We start from the raw sequence: 20,889 nt of genomic DNA, 5'->3' as shown, positions 1-20,889 counted from the left end.
TATTAACGTCATTTATAACTTATAGGTGATTCCAGTTGAGCTGAATACTCCATCCGGTTCGAAATAATGGCTTAAAATGAATGTATTTATATGATTACTACTTTGTACTTGTGTTTGACGTACAACTATTATACATTACTAATATGTAAAATAAGTGTGGGACCGTGGGGTGGTATGTCAAGGAAAGGTAATGAAACAAACAAGTTTGACCTTCTATGCCCAGGCTTTTTTTGTAAATAAAAAATTCAAGTTTTATGGTATGTTTGTCCTGCTCCACTTTTTGAAGTAGTTCTTTCATATTTTCTTCATAATGGACGGGCGCGGCAAAGCGCGCCATAATGGTCTAGTTCTTTATATAGTCCAACAACATTTAGTTCTCAAGTGCAGACCAGCATTGGCATGAAACTTTGACACCATTTAAATCATTTCCCTTTTTGTGAATTTCATCGCCATCTAATTCAAATCTTCTTTACTTGGGGAATTTCTCATAATGTTCTTTATTCGGGGTTATTTTCTCAATCTTTTTGAACCTTTTGGTTAATTACTAATTCAACTCATACTTAGAGTCTGAACATTGGTAGGACATTGAAGTGAATTCTCATAATAATACCGCCATGGTTGGTAAAGCATCAAAATATGCAACATAGATCTTCTTAGCTGCAAAACTTAGGTTTTCTTGTGTGTGTGGGGGGAGGGGGGGAGGGGGGGGGGCTTAGGAGCAAATAAGGTGCAACTTAAGAACTTCTTTGTCAACAATTTAGGAGCTACTTTGTACACAACTTAACAGTAAGCGGCGAACACCTTAGTAGCTACTTTGTATACAACTTATCAGTAAGCGGCCAGCACCTTACTAGCTACTTTGTATACAATTTAACAGTAAACACTGACCAACTTAACAGAAACTAAAATACAGATAACTTGACCTAAAAAAGAAAGTATGAAACCTAGACAACTTGTTTTTAGCAAAGTAACATGTATGAAAAACTCTCAAAACTCAATTAAAGTGTCGTGCGATCTTAGTTAGATGAGTTGAGCAACTAAATCATTTGCATGATTGTCTATACAGAAAAGTAAAAATGCCTAGCACATACTTGTATAGCGAAACTGTGATTAAAAATTAACTTTACTAAGGATCAAGAAGCAACTTAATAAAAGTGGCCAAGCAACTTGTCAGAAGCAACTTATTAAGTCGAATGATTTGCGTCGTAAATCAGAACTCTTTATGTCAAAAAAAGTCTATTTTGAATTCGCAATTCCGAAACGCCCGATAGGAATCGTATAATTCACACGAACAGAACTAAAGCAGCATTGACCTCTTCCCCAAGACAAGAAAACCCTTCCTCCGCCTCCCAAAAGCCGCCCCCTTCCCAAAGAAAAACCACCACAACTCGCGCCGCCGCCTCCTTCTCCGATCTCCTCCGTCTCCCCCTCCGATCCCCACAGGTAAAATCCATTCCTCTTCCAAGCCCCCGACCCCGAATCCGCACCCGCGATCCCACCTCACCACATTGCCGCGGTCTATTGCCTGCAGGAGCCGTCGCGGCCGAGGACAGATCCATGGCGGCGCTGGGGTCGAAGCTGGCGCAGCTGCAGGGCAAGGCCTGCGAGGCGACGAGGTTCGTGGCCAAGCACGGGTGCGCCTACTCCAAGAACCTCCTCGAGAAGAACAAGCAGTACGTCGTCGAGCCGCCCACCGTCGAGAAGTGCCAGGAGCTCTCCAAGCAGCTCTTCTACACCCGCCTCGCCAGGTGCGACCCCCCCTCTCCCTCTCCCTCGCACTCTCTGTTCCGTCGATCTCGTGGTCCCCATCTGGGTGTCCCTGCGATGCAGTTTCTTCGTGATTCGGGTTTTTGTCAAACCTATATTTGTGAAACTGTAATTCTTGATGATATATATGTCAAAAAAGACATTGGACCAGGTCAGAGTATTGCCTGGATTATGTGATATCTGTTCAATGCATGACCTATTGACCTTGATTCGTATAGTTTAGGTCTGAATGGTGCACTGATCTGTAAAAAAGTATCACTTTTTATTCTGAAAAGTACTGTTTGATATTCTAAACATGGCAAAGTCTTTATTGACTTGTGGCTTATTATTCACGGATAAACTAATTGTACATTACCCTACATGGAGTTGCCTGACTGAACTTTTCATCGCCAGTGAAGTATGAAATTACAATATAAAGATCTGGGGTTGATGTGGGAGTGTTCTATACAAGATTGAAAATCTTGGTTTAGTTTGTTTTTGAGCAATAGGCAGGGTTCTCGTAGCTAGAGAGATTGATAATGACTAGTAATCTATGTATTTATGATTCCACCGTGGGCTCCAATGGTCTTTCTTGTGGTTGTAAGTTCAGGCTGATGATGCTTGAGTGCTTAGATTGGAAAGTGGAAGATGAATTGTAGGTTTTCATGTAGTCATGTGGGTTGGACGTCAAGTTGATGTCAGAAACATTTTGGATGCAGGTTTGGTTTCACTAGCTAGACTATGTGAGAAACACTGTTTCTGTTTGTCAGCTCTGTCTTCAATTTTCCTTTTTACTCTTTTAAGATTTCATAGTGTAATAGAAGGCTCTCTATTTATGACTTCCATTTAGTATCATTGTAAACAATGTCTTAGTTCAGTATTATGTTTTGTTCATGATACTACAGTATACTACTGTTGTATGTGATGGGGTAATTGACATTCTGACTTCTTGCCACCGCTATACTCTTCTCTAGATCTCTACATTCAAATTCCTGAACTGTGCTCTAGAACTGCATAATCAGCATCTCTTGTTTGGTACTTGCAACTAAAAAAATCCTCAAAAGACAGTTACTCGTTGCATTTATGGGACTGCATAATTTCACATCTACATGTTTACATACTTCCTCCCTTTTTATATGTAAGGCCACAAACCCACATTTCAGGTAGTACCAAGAAAACACAACCAACTAATAAATGGCATGATTAATTATGTGGGAGTGGTCTCGTGTTCCTGGTTAATTAAGCGTATTACATGTGGAGCATCTTTCTCTATGGTTGCATGCAACTTTCACATTAATAAGCATCATCCTAGGAGGTAGAAATGCAATCAAGCCTCGACTAGTGCTAGGGGCCTTACATATTAGCAAAATGTATTTTTGATAGTGGCCTTTACATATAAAAACGGAGGTCAAGTTGATGCCAGAAACATTTTGGGTGTAGTTTTGGTTTAACCAGCTAGACCATGTGAAAAACACTAAACACTATTAATGATTGTCGTCTTCAATTCTCATTTTTACTCTGTTCAGATTTCATAGTGTAATAGAAGGCTCTAATTATAATTTATAACTTCAAATTTTCTATCATTGTGAATGTGAATAATGTCTTAGTTTGTTAATTATGTTTTGTTCATGATGAATACTGCATATGATGGAATAATTGCATTCTGACATCTTGCAACCGCTATACTCTTATCTTAATCTCTGCATTCAAATTACTGCATAATCAACATCTGTTGTTTGATATGTGCAGTTCAAAAAATTCTCCTAAAGACAGTGATTGATTTGTAAAGATTATCAGTTTATCATTTTATATTCTGAAAAGTACTATTGATCTTCTAAACGTGGAAAAGTCTGTATTCACTTGTGGCTTATTCACGAATAAACTAATTGTACATTACCTTACCTGGAGTGGCCTGACTGAACTTTTCATCGCAAGTAAAGTATGGAATCAATGTTCTCTACAAGATTGAAAATATGGTTTAATTTGTTTGAGCAATAGACATGGTTCCAGTAGCTGGAGAGATTGATAATGACTAGCAATCTATGTATTTATTATTACACCGCATGCTCCAATGGTCTTTCTTGTGGTTGTAAGCTCAGACTGATGATGCTTGAGTTGTTAGATTGGAAAGTGGAACATGAATTGTAGGTTTTCATATAGTCATGTGGGTTGGACTTATAGGTCAAGTTGATGTCAGAAACATTTTGGATGAAGGTTTGGTTTAACTAGCTAGACCATGTGAGAAACACTATTACTGATTTTCAGTTATGTCTTCTCATTCTTACTCTGTTCGGATTTCATAGCTTAACAGAAGGCTCTCTAATTATGACTTCAATTGATCTAGTACTGTAAACAATTTCTTAGTTTGGTGTAATTCTGTTTTGTTCATGATACTACGGTATACTGTTATGTATGATGGGTGAATTGCATTCTGACTTCTTGCAACTGCTATATTCTTGTCTAAATCTCTGCATTCAAATTTCCTGAACTGCATGATCAGCATCTGTTGTTTGATACTTGCAATTCAAAAAATCCTCAAAAGACAGCAACTCTTTGCATAATTTCACATCTACATGTTTTACATAATGTGCTGCAACCTGAGTCTCCAACTGTATCTGCTTACTGACACATTTTGCTTTCTTACAGCCTTCCTGGCCGCTACGAATCATTCTGGAAGGAGACCAGCCAAGTGAAGCAGCTGTGGAAGAACAGGAATGACCTGAACGTGGAGCACGCCGGCATCGCCGCGCTGTTTGGCCTCGAGTTGTACGGGTGGTTCTGCCTTGGTGAGATCGCCGGCCGGGGATTCACCTTCACGGGCTACCAAGTCTGAGCGACGACTGCCTTTCAGTCCACGTTTCGTCGACTACGAGTTGGAGACTGTTAGCCAATCGGTTTTTTTGTGATCTGATGCGGAAGTTTCGTGTTCAGAAGTATTATTCTTGGTGCTGGTGAATTACATATACATCTCGGTAAATTCGATGATGAGGCACAATAATTTGTCGAATACTTAGTTAAAGACCTTGATGGGATGATATAATCTGCGAATTGCGATGCCATGATTGCCTGTTTTATGTATGGGTGGGATGTATTGAATCTTTGCATATGGAAAACAGGGCATCGATGCCGCTAGAATTCCCTCCCTGTTTAACTTCTGATGATTTGATTCTCTTGTCATGGTGAGTTTGTCAATATAGTTCGTTCGTTGCACTGAGTGAAAATTGTCGCAATGTTTAGCACCGTGATCCCGTCCGCCTGCTTCCAATTCACCGGTGCCGCGCCACACAGCACCCGCCGCTTCCCTCACCTCCGTGCTCTATAGGCATCTGTAGTGCCGTCGCCGGCGGCCGGCGGCATCGACGACACAGTTCGTCAGTGGCGGCAAAGTCAAATCGCTACACCCCTTGCACGCAGTTCCAACAGCCGCGGCGAACTAGGAGATAGCTCGCTCCCCGTCCGGCGGCTGCTTTGACGACCGTGTCCTCATCATGTACGCCGCGGCCGCTCGCCGCCTCCTACTGTACACGCGCGCCAGCGCCGCCGCACGGGTGCCACCCTTAGCCGTGCGGGCGCCCTCCTCCTCCTGCTACTACTCCGCGACGGCGCCGTCCAAGCCGCCGCCGCCGCGGTTCCCGACCCCCAAGGAGATCCGCAGGGGGCTCGACCAATTCGTCGTCGGCCAAGACAAGGCCAAAAAGGTTAGCCCAATATCGATCACCTCCTCTTGCCGTCCCCCAGTCCGGCTGGTGCTGATGCTGACGCTCTGCTGCCTGCTCGTGCACAAGTAGCAAAGAACCATGTCGCGCTTAGTTGCAGAACCAGCAGGGTTATGCTAGTTCTGTGCACAATTTCTTCTGTAGCTCTACTGTAAGCCATGGATTTAGAAGGGGAATTGGTTCTGCAGGTGCTCTGCGTCGCCGTGCACAATCACTACAAGAGGATATACAGCAAGCCCTCCTCCTCCAATAAGTGGTTAGATTATGTTACGCCCTTCCCCTGACTGAATTTTCATTGGTTCAAAGCACAATTGGCGAGTCTAACTACGAGTTTCACTTTTTGTGATCAACCTAGTTCGTCGAAAACCTCCGCAGAAAGTAATGCTAGTACCAGTGGCAACGACGATACTGAACTGGAAAAGAGTAACATCCTTCTGATTGGGCCAACTGGATCAGGTTCCGTGGGCGAGCATGCGTTTTAGTACTTGACTGTTGCAATGTACTAATGTTGTTTGCTTGCTAATGTGAATTGTGATTGGATTTTTTCTTATCTCAACAGGTAAAACACTGCTGGCGAAAACATTAGCTCGCTTCGCGAATGTGCCGTTCATGATTGCTGATGCAACTGCGATTACGCAGGTTCTCTTTCGCCCATTGGTTCTTAATAAGCATATATATTGGCAGCAAATCAGGAAGCCGACTGTCAATGTTTCTTTCTTCTTTCTGATGCTACAAATAGACTTCTCTTTCAGGCTGGGTATTCAGGTGAAGACGTGGAATCAATGGTCTACAAACTTCTAGTGGTACATATTCAGCCTATCAGTCTGTTTCTGAATGTAGTGTTGCTAGTTTATGTGACCATTATATTTAACCAAAGTGTCGCTACGTTTCGACATAACTAACTACTATATGTCCTTAACGATTTTTTGGATCACCTAGCATCCCCAAGGGAACAGTACTATATAACATTCATATTAGTCTTGACAATTTGGAAATCATATGCAGTAGTTCAGAACTATTGCATTCTCATGTGTTCTACCTGCTAGGCTGCGGATTTTAATGTCGAAGCTGCAGAGCGTGGCATCATCTATATTGATGAAGTTGATAAGCTTGCAAAACAGGTTTTGAAAACAACACTTCTGATCACTATTTACACAACCTTGACATGTATGGAGCTCATTCCATTTGCGCTAATAGGTTCCATTGGTACATTCAGGTTGGTTGTCAGGAGGAATGGAGGGATGTCTCTGGAGAGGGTGTCCAGCAAGCACTGTTAAAGATCTTTGAAGGAACAGTAAGTGGCATTGTTATAGTTTTAGTTGTACATGCTCTTTACAAGAGTGAAATTTGATCAACTACAAAAAGATTCTAGCACTGTGTCTTCCAGTGTGTAAGCGTGACTAATCCTGATCATTCTTTTGCTTCCTCAACACTGAACTCACATGTACTCCCTCTGATTCATATTACTTGCCACTAGTATGGATGTATCTAAAACTAAAATATGTCTAAATGCATCTATATTAGTGGCAAGTAATATGAGTCGGAGGGAGTACCATATTCTATTTGTTTGTTTCCAAACAACAGCTGTTTCATGTTCACATTCTTAGGTGATCAATGTGCCAAGAAAAAGAAGTCGAGATAGCACGTCCGATGGTTATGTTGAGGTAATTATGCTTTATAACTTTTGATTAGCTGCTCAAAATCTGTTATATATAGCGCCTACTACCTTGCTCAGTAGGAGTATTTCATTAGTTCAACACCAAAAGTTCCAAAGTTGCATGGTGCTATGGCATAGGTAGTCTTCAACATATAGTTGTTGCTTTCCTGAGTAAGACGCACTTAACTGAACATCATATATGAGTGCTGTTCTTTTTGTCAGAAGCAGTTGGCGTTAGGTACTAATAACTTCAAAAGTATAATCGGCACCTTGCGTTACAATGATGAGTTGTGTATGCAAGTACTCTACTGTTAGATACACATTAATTTTTTTTGCAGGTTGATACGAAAAATATACTCTTCATTTGTGGAGGTGCCTTCTCTGACTTGGGCAAGATTATCTCAGAAAGGTTATATGGTTGGAATTAATAAATCTCTTACCTTTTGTAACTATCCTTCATGTGATGTGTACTTCCATGGAGTATCTGAAAGTATGTTCTATGCAAGGCATCGTCGCTCCCCTTTTGGCTTTGGAACACCAATATGCCGTGAATTGCGGGATCATGCTTTGACGAATGCTCTTGTGGAATCAAGCTTGCTTCACGATGTAAGCCTAATTGCTGTTTTTCTGACTCTTCTAAGGTTTTTTATGCCCACAATTATACTAGTGATAATCTCAAATATCTTCTTACTTAGGTCGAGAACGATGATCTGATTGCCTATGGCTTGACACCAGAATTTATTGGGAGGTTACCAATAACAGTTGGCTTAACTCATCTCACTGAAGACCAATTGGTTCAGGTAACAATGCCTGCATATGTTTGTTTCATTCCTGTATATTTTATTTAGGATCATCTTCTCATCATTACAGTCTAGGAGATTTGCTATGCTGTCCAAGTCTAGGAGATTGGCTTTGTTGTCCTATCTAGGATATTCTGCATGACAATCTTTTCTTCCCATTTTGCCAGGTTCTCAGAGAACCCAAGAATGCAATAGGAAAGCAATACAAGAAGTTGTTCAAAATGAATAATGTCAGTCTTTGATTTGATTGCATCAGAAGTTCTGATAAAATAATTCTCTATGATGATTTATAAACATGAATTTGTTTCTGTTCTTTTTTTTATTCCTCTACAAGGTCAAGTTACATATTACTGAAAATGCTTTGAGACTAATAGCAAAGAAAGCTGCTGCGAGAGAAACCGGAGCGAGAGGTCTACGATCCATAATGGAGGGCATTTTGACAGAAGCAATGTTTGAGGTAGTTTGTACTTTATTCTCCGCGTGCCAGTGGGTAAGTGAGACTGACCTCAATTTTGCCCTTCTGCTTGCAGATTCCTGATGCAGGAGAGGGGAAAGAGAAGATAATTGCTGTTCTTGTTGACGAAGAATCCGTAGGGCCAGTGTCACGGCGAGGATGTGGGGCCAAAATTTTCCGAGATGATGGAGCTCTGGAATTGTATATTTACCAAAATAATATCAGAGTGCCTGGGCTAATTCATGGGCCAAAACGCAATGTCATTTTCAGTTTCTGCCTTATAGTAGTTCTTTCCGCTGCTAAGCTATGGGTTTATCATACGTTTCATTGTTTCTCCTCGGTATATGCATGGATTGTATTGATACTATGTAAGGCAAACATTTTTACGCAATGAAGTACAGTACTATTTCAGATGTTTGTATGGATGTCTCACTTTCTGCTCTCTTTCCTAGTTCGTGTTCTATTGTAGTTCCAGCCTCGACTTCGCAACACGCCTTAAATTGCCAGGAAATATAACTGGTGAACACAGTTTCATTACACTGAACAAATGTGAAAAAGGCTATCTAAGATTATTCATCAAAACTGCATGTTCTTTTTTGTCATATTTCTATGCATCAATCGTGGTTACAGTCTCAACCAGAGATACAATCAGAAGTTGAAACATTTATAGCCATCAGAGCTCATATTGATTGATGCTCTTACAAGAAACTACAAGCATATCCTATAATTTAGTGCCCAGAACAAACGAAGGATATCAAAATTGTTCCTGCCCATCTCCTTTTGTTTCAGCACGTAGTGGAGGAATGTCTTGAAGAACACCTTCTCCAGATGACCTGAGGCCTAGCCTACTGAGAAGCCCGCCATCAAGAGCATTCGGAGTAGATGCAGATGCTTCTGTCTCGCCCTCGGTTCTCCTTCTATGGCCAAGAATAGCCTCAATGGCAGCAGCACTAGCTTTAGCCGCAGCCTCATCCTTGGCAGCAGCCTCTGCCCTCCTTGCCGCCCTCTCTTCCCTGGCCTGTGACTCAGCCCTCGCCTTCTCTTCTGCCGCCCGCACCGCTGCTTCGGCCTTCTCCCTCTCCACGTCTTCATATAGCTTTGCTATGTCATCTTCCCTGCCCTCTCCACGCAATGCGCCTTCCAAAAGCTCGCTCATCTCATCTCTGAAAATCACCTTCTCATCCAACAGAATACCCTTTGCTACCTTGGCTGCATCATCCAACCGCGTAACTTCAACATAAGCCTTTAGCAGTGTCTCGTAGGTTGCAATGCTTGGGCCAATTTCCTTCTCCCTCATCTGATCAAAGTACTCCTGAGCCTTGTCAAGCAAACTTAAACCGACCAAGCCATCGACAATCTTATGATAGTGCGATGCCTCAGGCTTCAACTCCAACTCGGACATTTTGTCGAAGTAACTGACACCATCATCAGGGCGATCAGCTCTGAAGCACGCATCCATAAGCAGCACATGTGTTTCCTCATCTGCAACAAGACTATGCTCGCCCATCTCCTTGTGGACCACCTCTGCCTCATCCGCCAACCGAGGATTAAGCCCGAGATGCCGAATCAGGTTATTATATGCTGCTACATCTGGTATGACCTTATACTCTCCCATCCTGCGGAACACGGCAATCGCATCCTCAAACTTACCAGCAGCGCAGTAGGCATCCACCATCACGCTGAAGCTTCTAACATCAACCGCAATCCTCAGCGGATGGTCATGCTCCGCAAGCATTGTGTCGAACAGCTTTAGTGCGTCCTCTAGCCTTCCGTTCTGCCCGAGTGCATCCACCACCTCATTATAGCTCTCTGCCCCAAACCTCACCTCCGACTCCGGACCGAGCACCTCCTCGTAGCACTCCATGGCCTTCTCCTCCATCCCCATGAGGAAGTAGGCCTTCATGAGGCTCCCGTACACGATGCCATCGAGAACCGGCTCGCCCCCAAGCTTGTCCTGCAGTTCCTGGTACAGCTCCACGGCTTTTGCCCCATCCCCGGCTTGCACGCATCCAGCCATGAGGAGGCTGTAGACATGGGGATCCGGCCCGACGAACCCGGAAGCGAGCATCTCGTCCTTGAGCTCGATGGCGTGGTGGAGGCGGCCGTGGTCCGCCACGAGGCACTTGACGACCACGCGGTAGGCGGTCGGGGAGGGGGGCACTGGGGAGCCGGCGCGGGCGATCTGGCGGAGGTGGAGGAGCGCGGAGTCGGGGAGGCGGCGCGCGGCGAGCGCGGAGAGGTAGAGCGCGTGGGTGGCGGCGGTGGGCGCGACGGCGGCCTGGATGGAGAAGCGGTGGAGCGCGAAGAAGTCGTCGAGGCGGCGCGCGCGGAGGAGCGCGGCGAGGACGGCGACGCAGGTGAAGGAGGAGGGGCGGCAGTTGGAGTGGAGCGCGTGGCGGGTGAGGAGCGCTGCCTCGGCTAGGTCGTCGCGGGCCTCGGCGGGGGTGGCTAGGTCGTCGGTGGCGGGGGTGGGAGCGGGGGCGGGGGCGGCGGGGGTGGGAGCGGGGGCGGGGGCGGCGGGGGCGGGGGCGGCGGGTGGGGAGAGGAGCGCGAGGATGCGGTTGTGGAGCGCGAGGCGGGAGGGGGCCAGCGAGGGGAGGGGCTCCGCGAGGCGCACGGAGCTCGGGGAGGGCGGCGGCGCTGGGGGCGTCGAGACGAACGCGTCGCGGCGGCGCGCCCGGCGGGAGGCCGCGGCGGAGGCGGCGTCCGCGTGGGCGAGTGGGAAGAGCGCCGGCACGAGGCGGCGCGCGGAGAGATGCTTGGAGAGCGACATCTCCGGCGGTGGCTCGGGTGCGGCGCCGCCGTGCGCGGAGGGGAGCGAGGGTTTAGGCTGTTTGGGTCGAGGAGGAGACGGCGGGCGGAGGGGGACTGCCTAGAAACGGAAGCAATTTTTTACTCTGTTATACTGTATTATTCAATCGAAAACTCAATTCGGCTGCCGAATTTTTCATATGAACCCATTATTTAAAAACACATTTTCAAACATTACAAAAAATAGACGAGTGTACATTTCTATGATTCATACGTGAGTTTTTAGCAAAAATAACTTTTGTGTCCCCCGTAAAAAGACATTTTGGTGCTCCATCTTGATTATGCATGAGACATTTTTTTGTCAATTTTTACATACGCCATATAAAAAATTCATGAAAAATTGCGTGCAAATATAGGACATAGGGATCTGGATGTACATGTGTTTTTTTTTGTTTTGTTTTGTTTTGTTTTTTTACATTTTAAAATTTATTTATAATGGATTTTTCATAATAGTCCATATGCACATGGGACCAAAAATCCGTTATTTTATGGGGACTTTGCTTCTCGCCTTTCTTTACTTTAGATTTCTATTTTTTTTTTCATGAGTCACCCTAGATATCCCAGCGGTTTTGTTAGTTCAATAGGATTGCAAATTATTGGCTGGTAATATAGCTTGGTTTTTCTTGTTTACTCTTGTCATGGAAAAATAGAGTTTGTCTAGATATCCAAATGAATTTGTCAAGTGTCTCGTTTAGTTGACACCGATGTTCTTGCTCTTGCTCGTCAGAAAACGGGGACGCACCCCTCGTCAGAAAAACGGTGAGGCATTCAGAAACACCATGTAGTAGTAGTACCATTTTCAGTGCGGCAGTACTGACATCTTTCTATTTTGCGAAACACAATACATATACAGACGTTCACAAAAACTTACACATACACACTCGCTCATATGAACGAATACACGCACATCATACCCATATTCTACTAGCACTTCACTTTTTTTGGATTTTCTTATTATCACACGCAGCACTTGCAGCTCTTTTTTGCTTCTTTTCTATTTATTTATTTTTGATTTTATGACACAACTCCTTGTAACACGGACAATAGATAGTGCAAAGCACCAAAACCCTAAAGAGCAACATATCGAGCGGTAAAACTAGTCTCTTCTGGGGAAGTTCATAGTCACTTATATCGAAAGGCTGTGTCTATGGTTGGGAACAAGCATATTGTACGCTATGTGGACTCGGAAAACAAAAACTGAAACTAGTGATAGTGAAAACACAAACCCTAACAATACTAGATGGAAGAAAAAGATACACAAAAACAACTACGAAAAAACAACTAAAACTTGAAATTAGTGCAATCTAAGGCTATGGCAAACCCTAACCCTAACTTTTTATGGCTTTTTCTGGATAGGAAAACACTCACACCTCAACTATGGGGTGGATTGTGGATGGCTTACCGAGGAAACACTGAAATCTGATACCAAGATGATAAGGGGTGGCCCGATCTTCTCAGTAAGCAACGGTGGTGGTGATGATCACACGATGAACACAACGGAGATAACACAATGAGGAGGTGAAGATAACTTGTATGACGCCGACGAAGTCTCTCGATCAATCTTTGTCGTCAATGCAACAGCTCTCAACCCTGCAAGATATTCGCAACTCCACACACTTGCGCACGTAGCCGCCGACCGCGAAGCGGTAAATTGCAATCTTCTAATCCCAATGGAACAGCGGATCACACAAGATTTTCAGTAACAAACACCAAATCGAAGCAATATGGTGTATGAATTCGATAGAGTTGCAAAGCAATCAACTATGAACTAGGGTTTATCTTAAACGTGGTCTAAACCTAATTTGGGGGCATCCTGTGCACTTATATAGGGGTTCAGGACGACCAGGGTCGGAAAGATACATAGAAAACTGACCCAGATTGGATCTGGTCGAGACAGACTCGGACTCGGCCGGTCCAGGGGCCAGTCGACCGGGTCTGGGACCGGGTCAGGCCGGTTGAAACCGGTCCTGGCACCGGGTGGTGACCGGGTTAGGGGTCCAGGGCCCGTGGATATTGCCCGGTGTGCCACGGTTGAGGATCCAGTCGGCGCCGGGCTGACCCGGCGGGGCGTCCGGTTAGACCGGGCTGGGGACCGGGCGCGCCGGCGTGGCGGCCGGCCAGACCGGGCCTGGCGCCGCCCTGGACTGCTTCTTCTTCCCTTGCGCATGCCTCCCTCTCCTCCCTCGCGTTTCCATGAGATGTCTTCATGTCCAGCTTAATGGCTAGCTCCATGTCCAGCTTCACGTCCAGCTTCTTGTCTCCTCCTCGTGCGATGCTTGCTCCTTCTTCATACCCGATCATACATAAATAAACGGACTTAGGTAGTATAAAGTTCTCGTCGATCAAAGTATCACTTAGGAACAAATTCACCTGTTGTTTGAGTAGCTTCGCATGAGCCCTTGTCATAGGTCCAATCCTAACTTCATTGGACTTGAGCTTCACAACAACATCGTCTTTATCTTGCAATGACGGAGGTAGTAGTGTATTAGGGATGTCCTCATCAAATGTAGTATAGTACATGGGCCACTTGGGCTAACACTCACACACACACTCACACGTACATCCACAACTGCGTCCATTATTTTCGATGTGAGGTATAGTATTTATCATTCTCATCTTGTTACAAGCCAACAATCGGTGTTTGGTCCCCAGCCCCTTTGTTTAGAGAATCGCTAATTGCTCTGTAGAAGTAACAAGACTTAGCTTCAGTGTTCCTTTAGCTCTGATAGCATGTAGTAACTTGGAGAATCCTCATGTCTCTTCCCACATGGGGCAGTTGGGCCAACACTCACACGTACAAGCCACAGCCCAACATTAGTACTATGTGAGTTTTTGGGTCTTCTCAGTTTATACTAACTTGTGGTTTTACACAGTGCAGAACTTTTCTGGTCTTTTTTTAAATATGCATAGTGTAATCAATCGATCCTATTTTGAAAATGCAGTGAAACCCCAATATCCTAAACATGATGTAAAAGAGAGCTGGAAATTAGTTAGAAATTTTATAAACTCATGCTGCACTGAATGTGATACCAAGTTAAACTCTCGGGGGAAGAATTTCTCTGATTTCATTGGACAAGACACATTTACATTAGAGAAGCTAAGAGGCTATCCGGATACATGTGACTACAAGATGAAGGAAGACTACTTGTTGTCTTTACATGTAGCGAATCAAACAATGATGCAATCTCTAATTAAGAGAACCTGTGTTTAGTGGACAAAATCTGAACATGTTTTGACAGAGTTGCTCAATGGACTTATTGTGAGTTCAGAGAAGAAAGGATATTTCTATAATGATTCTGATCCTTCTGAATATACTACACTTCTGCAAAACTCGTACAAACATTTTGATGAGTTGCCTCAGCATTATAAGGTAATTGACATTTAATAAGAATGAGATATAGTTCTATTTTGTGTATAACTAATGTTCTATAAGGCAATATTTTTTAACACTTCATAACTTATTGCAGCTAAAGGAAATTTTTGGTACGTATGTAGTTAAACATCATGATTTTAATTTGGTAAATTTTTAAATTCATAAAATTATGTTTGATGCTTAAAACTTTTAAGTAATAAATTGTCCTTTATCGAGAAAATAACATTATGTTTGATATATGCTCTCTGGTTTGTTGAGATAGTGATTCCCTATTAATTGTTATTATTAGTATTTACTTAATGAGATTAAGGTTACAATGTAAGTGACGGAAATTGTACACACCTATTCTCACATAGCGAGGCCACTGCAAAATGCTACTATCAATAGTTTTTCTAAACTAATTTTGATTGTGTATGTTCTTTATTGTCTACTATATATAAAAGGTTGTGGAATTCTCTAGATATTGGTTTTAAAATATCCATATCCACAAGAACTCACATTTTAAAGTGTGATCTACTATGATAATAAGGTCCACCCACCCCGCTTTGCTAGGAACTAGAACAACTTCAAGGAAGCAGGATCCCCTCAGAGTCCAGAGCAACCAAAAGACGACGACCGGCTATTTGCGTGGCGAATTGAGGGCAACAAAAACCGTCGGGAGCCGTGCTAAGGACGCGGGAAGCGGAAGAGCAAACACGCACTCAAGATTCGGAATGCAGGACCGATGAAAGATCTTAACACACAAGTAAGCAACCATGAGTTTTGCTCTCTCTCCCTCGAACCTGTTTAGCGGAGGCCAACACGCAACGCAAAAACCGATACACAAGAACCGACATTGTGACCGACATGTACTCCCAAATCCATAGGCATTGATGCGCTAACTCAACACCTTTGTAGGCCCAACCACATGCTCTTCCAACACTGGGAGCTTGGAGCTCTTGGAAGATGTGCCCGTGGATCTGTCGCATTGGCCGTCCCTACAGCAGGAACTCAATGTGGAGATTTTAACTGTCCCAGCAACTTCGTGGTAATATGCCACTAGAGAAACCCTAGGTACTAGTGAGAGGCAATCCACAAACCTTGACGTTTGGTTTGCGCCTTCATATGATCATGCAGTTGATGCACTAACAAAGCTATATATCAAGTTACCAACGCGACAGATGCCAACCCCATGTAGATACAATCTGACCCTTGCTGATGTCGGGTCGATCGATGTCTGTTCACTACGGCCTAATTTGTGCGTCAAACTGGTCTATCATCACCTTACCACGGATAGTCAAGTGAGGCAACTAAACTACTCCGTAAAATTATTGGTGCGTCGGCTCCGTCAGGTACCGCGCGCCAAATGCAGTTGATTTGTAGCAATTTGATAGACTGCTACAGTATTCGGATAAATTTCTCCATAGTATCTCGATAAATTTTGTTTAATGTCAAGGTGGAGTATCATCCAGTTCCAAGCACTTTGATCTTGGAAGTTCTCCCACATAAATAGGGAGTATCTACGTTGCCATATCCCCGGGCAGCGAAGAAGTGAAGACTCTGTGCTTTGCCCTCATCGCCTGCGTGCCCAACAGAAGAAACATACATATTGTCACAGCGCGGAGAAGAAGATGAAGGATGTTAAACGAATGGACGCAGGCTTACTTCTTTCTCCCAGTTGGTTGCGCAGAAGGAAATTGCGAGAAGCAAGAGCATCTGCACCACCAAGCCGCACAGTATTCCGAACCAAAGCCCCTGTGCAGATCGACCTCAACCCAGTGAACCAAAAATTTCCAATCGAGAAGACTCTTTTACTGCAAATTAAGACGGAAAACAAACAACACATACGTACCATTCCTCCAAGATGGCAGACAAAGGCGGCAAATAATGCTACAGGGATACCGACGAGGTAATACGCGGCGAGGTTGACGCAGGCGCCCATCTTCTGCTGTCCACAGCCCCTAACCACACCTGCAAATGGAATCATGGAAACTCTGGATGTTCATTGATCAGAATCTGCAAATGGGGAGGCCTCCGGAACATAGCAATGGCTACCTGAGAGGACGCCCTGGAGGCCGTCGAAGAGGATGGACACGGCCAGGACGGGCATCATCCGGGCAATGTAGGCGGCCACCTCCTGCTCGTTGCTGTAGGCGTACCCCCACACGTTGCGAACCAGGAGCATGAGGAGCCCCTCCGACGCGCCTACGGCGAGCGCCAGCATCATGACGACGCGGGCGGCAAGGCGGGCCGCCTGCGGCCGCCCCGCTCCAAGCTCATTTGACACGCGCGTGCTGCACATGCACATTTGTTCGATCTATCAGTATTAAGTTGAAGAGCACCACGATGTGATGATTTTTCATTTCAGGGCTGAGATTGACCGACCTTATGGCGCCGCCGAGTCCGAGCGGCACCATGAACGCGAAGGCGTTTGTGTTCAAACTGCGCAGAATTAAGCAGCAGAGAGATTATATGATCAATTTACCAGAGGACAAAATGATCGAAAAGACTAATTAATCAAGTGTGTAGTGTGTACAAGATACCAGATGGACAGAACGGCCGCCTCGAGCTTGGGATTAGGGAGGAGGCCAGAGAGCAGCACCAGCAGCTCGAATGATCCCCACTCCATGCTGCATAAACCATTAGTTTCAGCCTCAGACCGAGTTTCATATGCAGTAAATTCCAGATCGATCATTAACCAAGGCAGCAGGCAGGCAGGCTCAGATCGAGTTTCACGTACCACACCATGAGAGCGGACGGCACGGCGAGCTTCAGGAACCCGAGGAGGCCGTGGAACGCCTGGCGGGAGAACCCAGTCCAGGTCGTTCTGCAGGACGGCGAGAGCCTGACGTAGAGCGCGAGGATGGAGAGGTTGGTGAGGAAGGAGATGGCGTTGGCGACGGCGGCGCCCTTGCTCCCCATGCGGAGCTTGTACACCAGCACCCAGCACACCAGCACGTGGTTCAGCGCCGTGGCGCCGGAGCTGAGCATCACCGGCACCACGAGGCTCTGCGTCTGCAGGAACCGGACCTGGCACTGCAGCGGCCCGTAGACGAAGAGCGTCGGGATCATCCACCGGATGTAGCTGCCGGCGCCCGCCGCGATCTCCTGGTCCTGCCCGAACAAGAGCAGGATCTTGCCCGTGTAGGCCCACAGCGCCGCCACCGGGACGCTTGCCAGACCCAGCACCACCATCGCCCGCTGCTTGTACACGCCCACCATGTGGTGCTGCCCCGCTCCGAAGGCTTGCCCGCACAGCGTGTCCAGGCTGCACGCCATGCCGAACAGCAAGCTGAAGCCGGTGACCGCGGCGAAGGAGGTGGCCACGGAGGCGCTGGACAGTGCGAGCTCGCCGAGGTGGCCCACGAACATCACGGAGATCATCTGCACCACGTTCTGCAGGAGGTACCCCACGATCAGAGGCCCGGCGAGGCACACCTGTTTCTTCACCTCGCACAGCACCAAGCTCTCACCATCGCCGCCGCCTCCTGGGATCTTCTCGGCAGCACCGAGGAGGAGCTGCTCCTCCATGCTTCACCAAGCACTGACTGAGGACCTCACTGATTGATTCATTGACCGATTGGGCTTAATATTTGTGCTTGGTTGGAATATGCATGCTAGCTAGCTAGCTAGTCAATTCGATTCGATTGTCGCCAAGCGCCAAAAGGAAGCTAACTATATTGTCGAGATTGTCAGCAAAAGTGTGCATTCTACGTGCAGGTAACAACGATGGCTTGGATCGGTGCCTTAACTCATGCAACATCGAGTTTGCATCGTGATTAATGCTTTTGAATTAGTACAAGTTTGGTTGTAACTAAGATTTTTTTTTATGAGTGAGGATGTAGCTGAATTTTTTTGGTTGCAATTAAGGTTCCAACTAAGAAAAACAATTCCTCCAAACTATTAAATTAACTTCGTAATCTGTACTAATGAGTAAGAGCAAGTACAATAGAGTCCAGTCAGCTGACTATAAGATATTAAATAATATATTTTAGATGAGTTTGAGGAAAGAGAAGAGAAGAGAGAAGGGAGGTGGGCTACTATGCAATAGCCAGCTCTGTACGCGTCTCCTAAGGCACTTTGTGAGAGTGAAAGGTGGGCCATATGTTAGTAAAGTGCTTCATTTTTATAGCCAACTATTATACATGTTAGCTATAAGATGACTACAAATGATATGACATCTTGTTATAGCCAGCAGTTGGCTATACTATTGGAATTGCTCTAATGACGAGTTGCAAAATAGGTTGCAATGAAATTCAATAACATCATTCCACTGAGAACTAAGTTACTGAGAACTAACATACGACAGCCGTGACTTGGAGAGTATGCAGGCTTAGGCCAAGATCAGAAAATATCAACATATAAGACAACTTCAACCAAATAAACCTCTCTGGCTTGTTTGGAGGTAGTCCACCATGGGAATCTCGGCGTGCTAGATCAGATCTTACTATCTTTGAAACAATTTTGTTAGTGTAAATCTTGTCATGTAGTTATAAATGCATCAATGTCACGAAATTTGCTAGCGATGCATGTCGGCATGGCGCCACAGCTAAGAATACAAATACGAGAACAAAGTGTCACTCTGGTGGCTTGAGGTACGAGAGTGCACCCCGCCTGTCCTAGTTCGAATCTTGCATTCGATAGGCGTGTTTATAGAGTTTTTCTTCTATAAAAAATGCGAGCAGGTGCTAGTGTGTGAGTTGGTCTCTTTTTCTAAATACAAATACAACTCTATAGACATAAGTTCCTTCAATATACGGAGCAAATTAAGTGCAATTTTACATTTTTTTTCATGGGAAGCGCTAGTAATCCCTCGGAGGCACCAAACACTTCCAGCCTCCTGCTTCACAAACCGACACGTGTCCATTTTCAGGCAAAATCTTGATTTTACTTCATCGCAGCAAAAACAATCGATTCGACTAAAAACAAAAGGAGAATTGCCGGAGACTCGTTCAGACTTTGCTTCGTCGTGGCAAAAAAACCTCCCGCTTTTTCTTCATTGAATCAAAAAAGGGTTCAACTAAAAATAGAAAGGGAGTTGCAGGAGACTCGTCTGAACATCATACTTCGTCGGAGACTTGCCGGAGAACTCGTCGGAGACCTTGTAGCAAAACTTCGTTCTATTGAAGCTGAACTGACCTCGCCGGAGATATGTTCACCGCTTGCAGGCCATTGCAGCTCCGACGGTAGGCCATTGAAGCTCCGACGACACACCATTACAGCACCGGTGGTGGGCCATTGAAGCTCTGGCGATGCACCATTGTAGCATCGGCGGCGCAGAATTCCAGCTCTGACGGTGCAGAATTGCAGCACTGGCGTCGTGCCATCGCAGCTTTGACAATGAGCCATTGAAGCTCTAGTGGCACACCTTGAAGGCGCCCCACGGTGGACTTGTTGCATCGCCTCGTGCAGCACCGACGATTTCTCGTAGCATCGATTGCCACAGTTGGCAGCAACACTGCCCCCGCTTGTAGCACGTCCGACCATGGCTGGAAGCCGCCGGTAGCACCTCCGCCTGCCGCTGGAAGCACCACCACCTATGAGTCGCAGCAGCCACATCTGAAGTGGAAGCACCGTACCTGTGTTGGAGATTTGGGGGCGGGGAGACCTAAGATGGGAGCAGCGAGATGCCTGACATGGCGGCGGCTCGCCGGAGCGAGAGGAAAATCAGCGGAGCGTGCGGGCAACTCGCTCGCGTGGAAACACAACTCCGCACCGGTGTTCTCCATCTAGCGGCGGGATGGACATGGTTTGGCGGCAGGTCCATCGGCGCCGCCCTCCTGCAGCCGCCGTGCACGAGCGGGGCGAGCCGTGGCGTCCCGGGGTCTTAAACCTGGAGGCGTGGCCACGCGACGACATGGAGTACATCGAGGGTGTCGGAGACGAGCCACGTCGGCCAGGCTGCTCCCTCTCTGAGAACATATCTAGTGATACCACACTTTATTTGATACCATGACACCACTCTTCAAAATTTGAATTGTAAGTGTTAAATTTTTTCAAATTTTGTGAATATCTTGTGAACATCCACAAATTTGTTTCCAATTTTTTTGACACTTATAATTTAAATTTTAAAAAATGGTATCATGGTATCATTTAAAACGTGGTATCACTAGATATTTTCCCCTCCATCTCCGACATTTGAGTTCGTGGAGGAGAAAAAGTCACTAAGAGATAAGATAAGAAAGTGGGCCCCAACCCACGTTGGCCCGCTCCCTTCCAAGCAAACTGGCTCTTACTGACACGAGCGATGGCTCGCATCCGACGGCTGTCCACCCGGAGGTTGGCTGTTGGCACCGCGCGATCCTCCGAAGGATAAGAATCATTCTCCTTTTTCTCATAGAGGTGCACGGAGA

General features: G+C 45.7%; 2 protein-coding genes across 3 annotated transcripts; one reads left to right on the top strand and one right to left on the bottom strand.

Annotated features, from left to right (window-relative positions):
- The first annotated feature begins 1,333 nt into the window (after positions 1 to 1,333).
- Positions 1,334 to 8,791, top strand: LOC124707247 (CLP protease regulatory subunit CLPX1, mitochondrial-like). 2 transcript variants are annotated; one of them, XM_047238914.1, is made up of 15 exons: positions 1,334 to 1,443; positions 1,532 to 1,748; positions 4,393 to 4,521; positions 5,818 to 5,918; positions 6,022 to 6,101; positions 6,215 to 6,265; positions 6,509 to 6,583; positions 6,679 to 6,756; positions 7,070 to 7,126; positions 7,458 to 7,528; positions 7,626 to 7,725; positions 7,815 to 7,919; positions 8,087 to 8,149; positions 8,254 to 8,376; positions 8,450 to 8,791. In XM_047238914.1, exons 2-15 carry the CDS (start codon positions 1,558 to 1,560, stop codon positions 8,765 to 8,767), a joined length of 1,542 nt encoding a protein of 513 aa, XP_047094870.1. In that variant the 5' UTR covers positions 1,334 to 1,443; positions 1,532 to 1,557; the 3' UTR covers positions 8,768 to 8,791. The 2 variants fall into 2 exon arrangements, with proteins under 2 accessions (XP_047094870.1, XP_047094869.1); XM_047238913.1 differs by lacking the exons at positions 1,334 to 1,443; positions 1,532 to 1,748; positions 4,393 to 4,521 and adding exons at positions 5,235 to 5,444; positions 5,651 to 5,718.
- A 151-nt stretch (positions 8,792 to 8,942) lies between these two features.
- LOC124648400 (pentatricopeptide repeat-containing protein At1g10270-like) lies at positions 8,943 to 18,088 on the bottom strand. The gene is made up of 10 exons (XM_047188178.1): positions 17,277 to 18,088; positions 17,080 to 17,166; positions 16,922 to 16,978; positions 16,592 to 16,830; positions 16,389 to 16,507; positions 16,202 to 16,291; positions 16,061 to 16,116; positions 15,447 to 15,534; positions 10,892 to 11,245; positions 8,943 to 10,807 (listed from the first exon to the last, which is right to left on the bottom strand). Exons 1-10 carry the CDS (start codon positions 18,065 to 18,067, stop codon positions 9,128 to 9,130), a joined length of 3,561 nt encoding a protein of 1,186 aa, XP_047044134.1. The 5' UTR covers positions 18,068 to 18,088; the 3' UTR covers positions 8,943 to 9,127.
- Between the last annotated feature and the right edge of the window lie 2,801 nt (positions 18,089 to 20,889).

This window comes from Lolium rigidum, chromosome 4 (genome assembly GCF_022539505.1).
Source record: "Lolium rigidum isolate FL_2022 chromosome 4, APGP_CSIRO_Lrig_0.1, whole genome shotgun sequence".
NCBI lineage: Eukaryota > Viridiplantae > Streptophyta > Magnoliopsida > Poales > Poaceae > Lolium > Lolium rigidum.
This window is presented reverse-complemented; position numbering and strand designations above follow the sequence as displayed.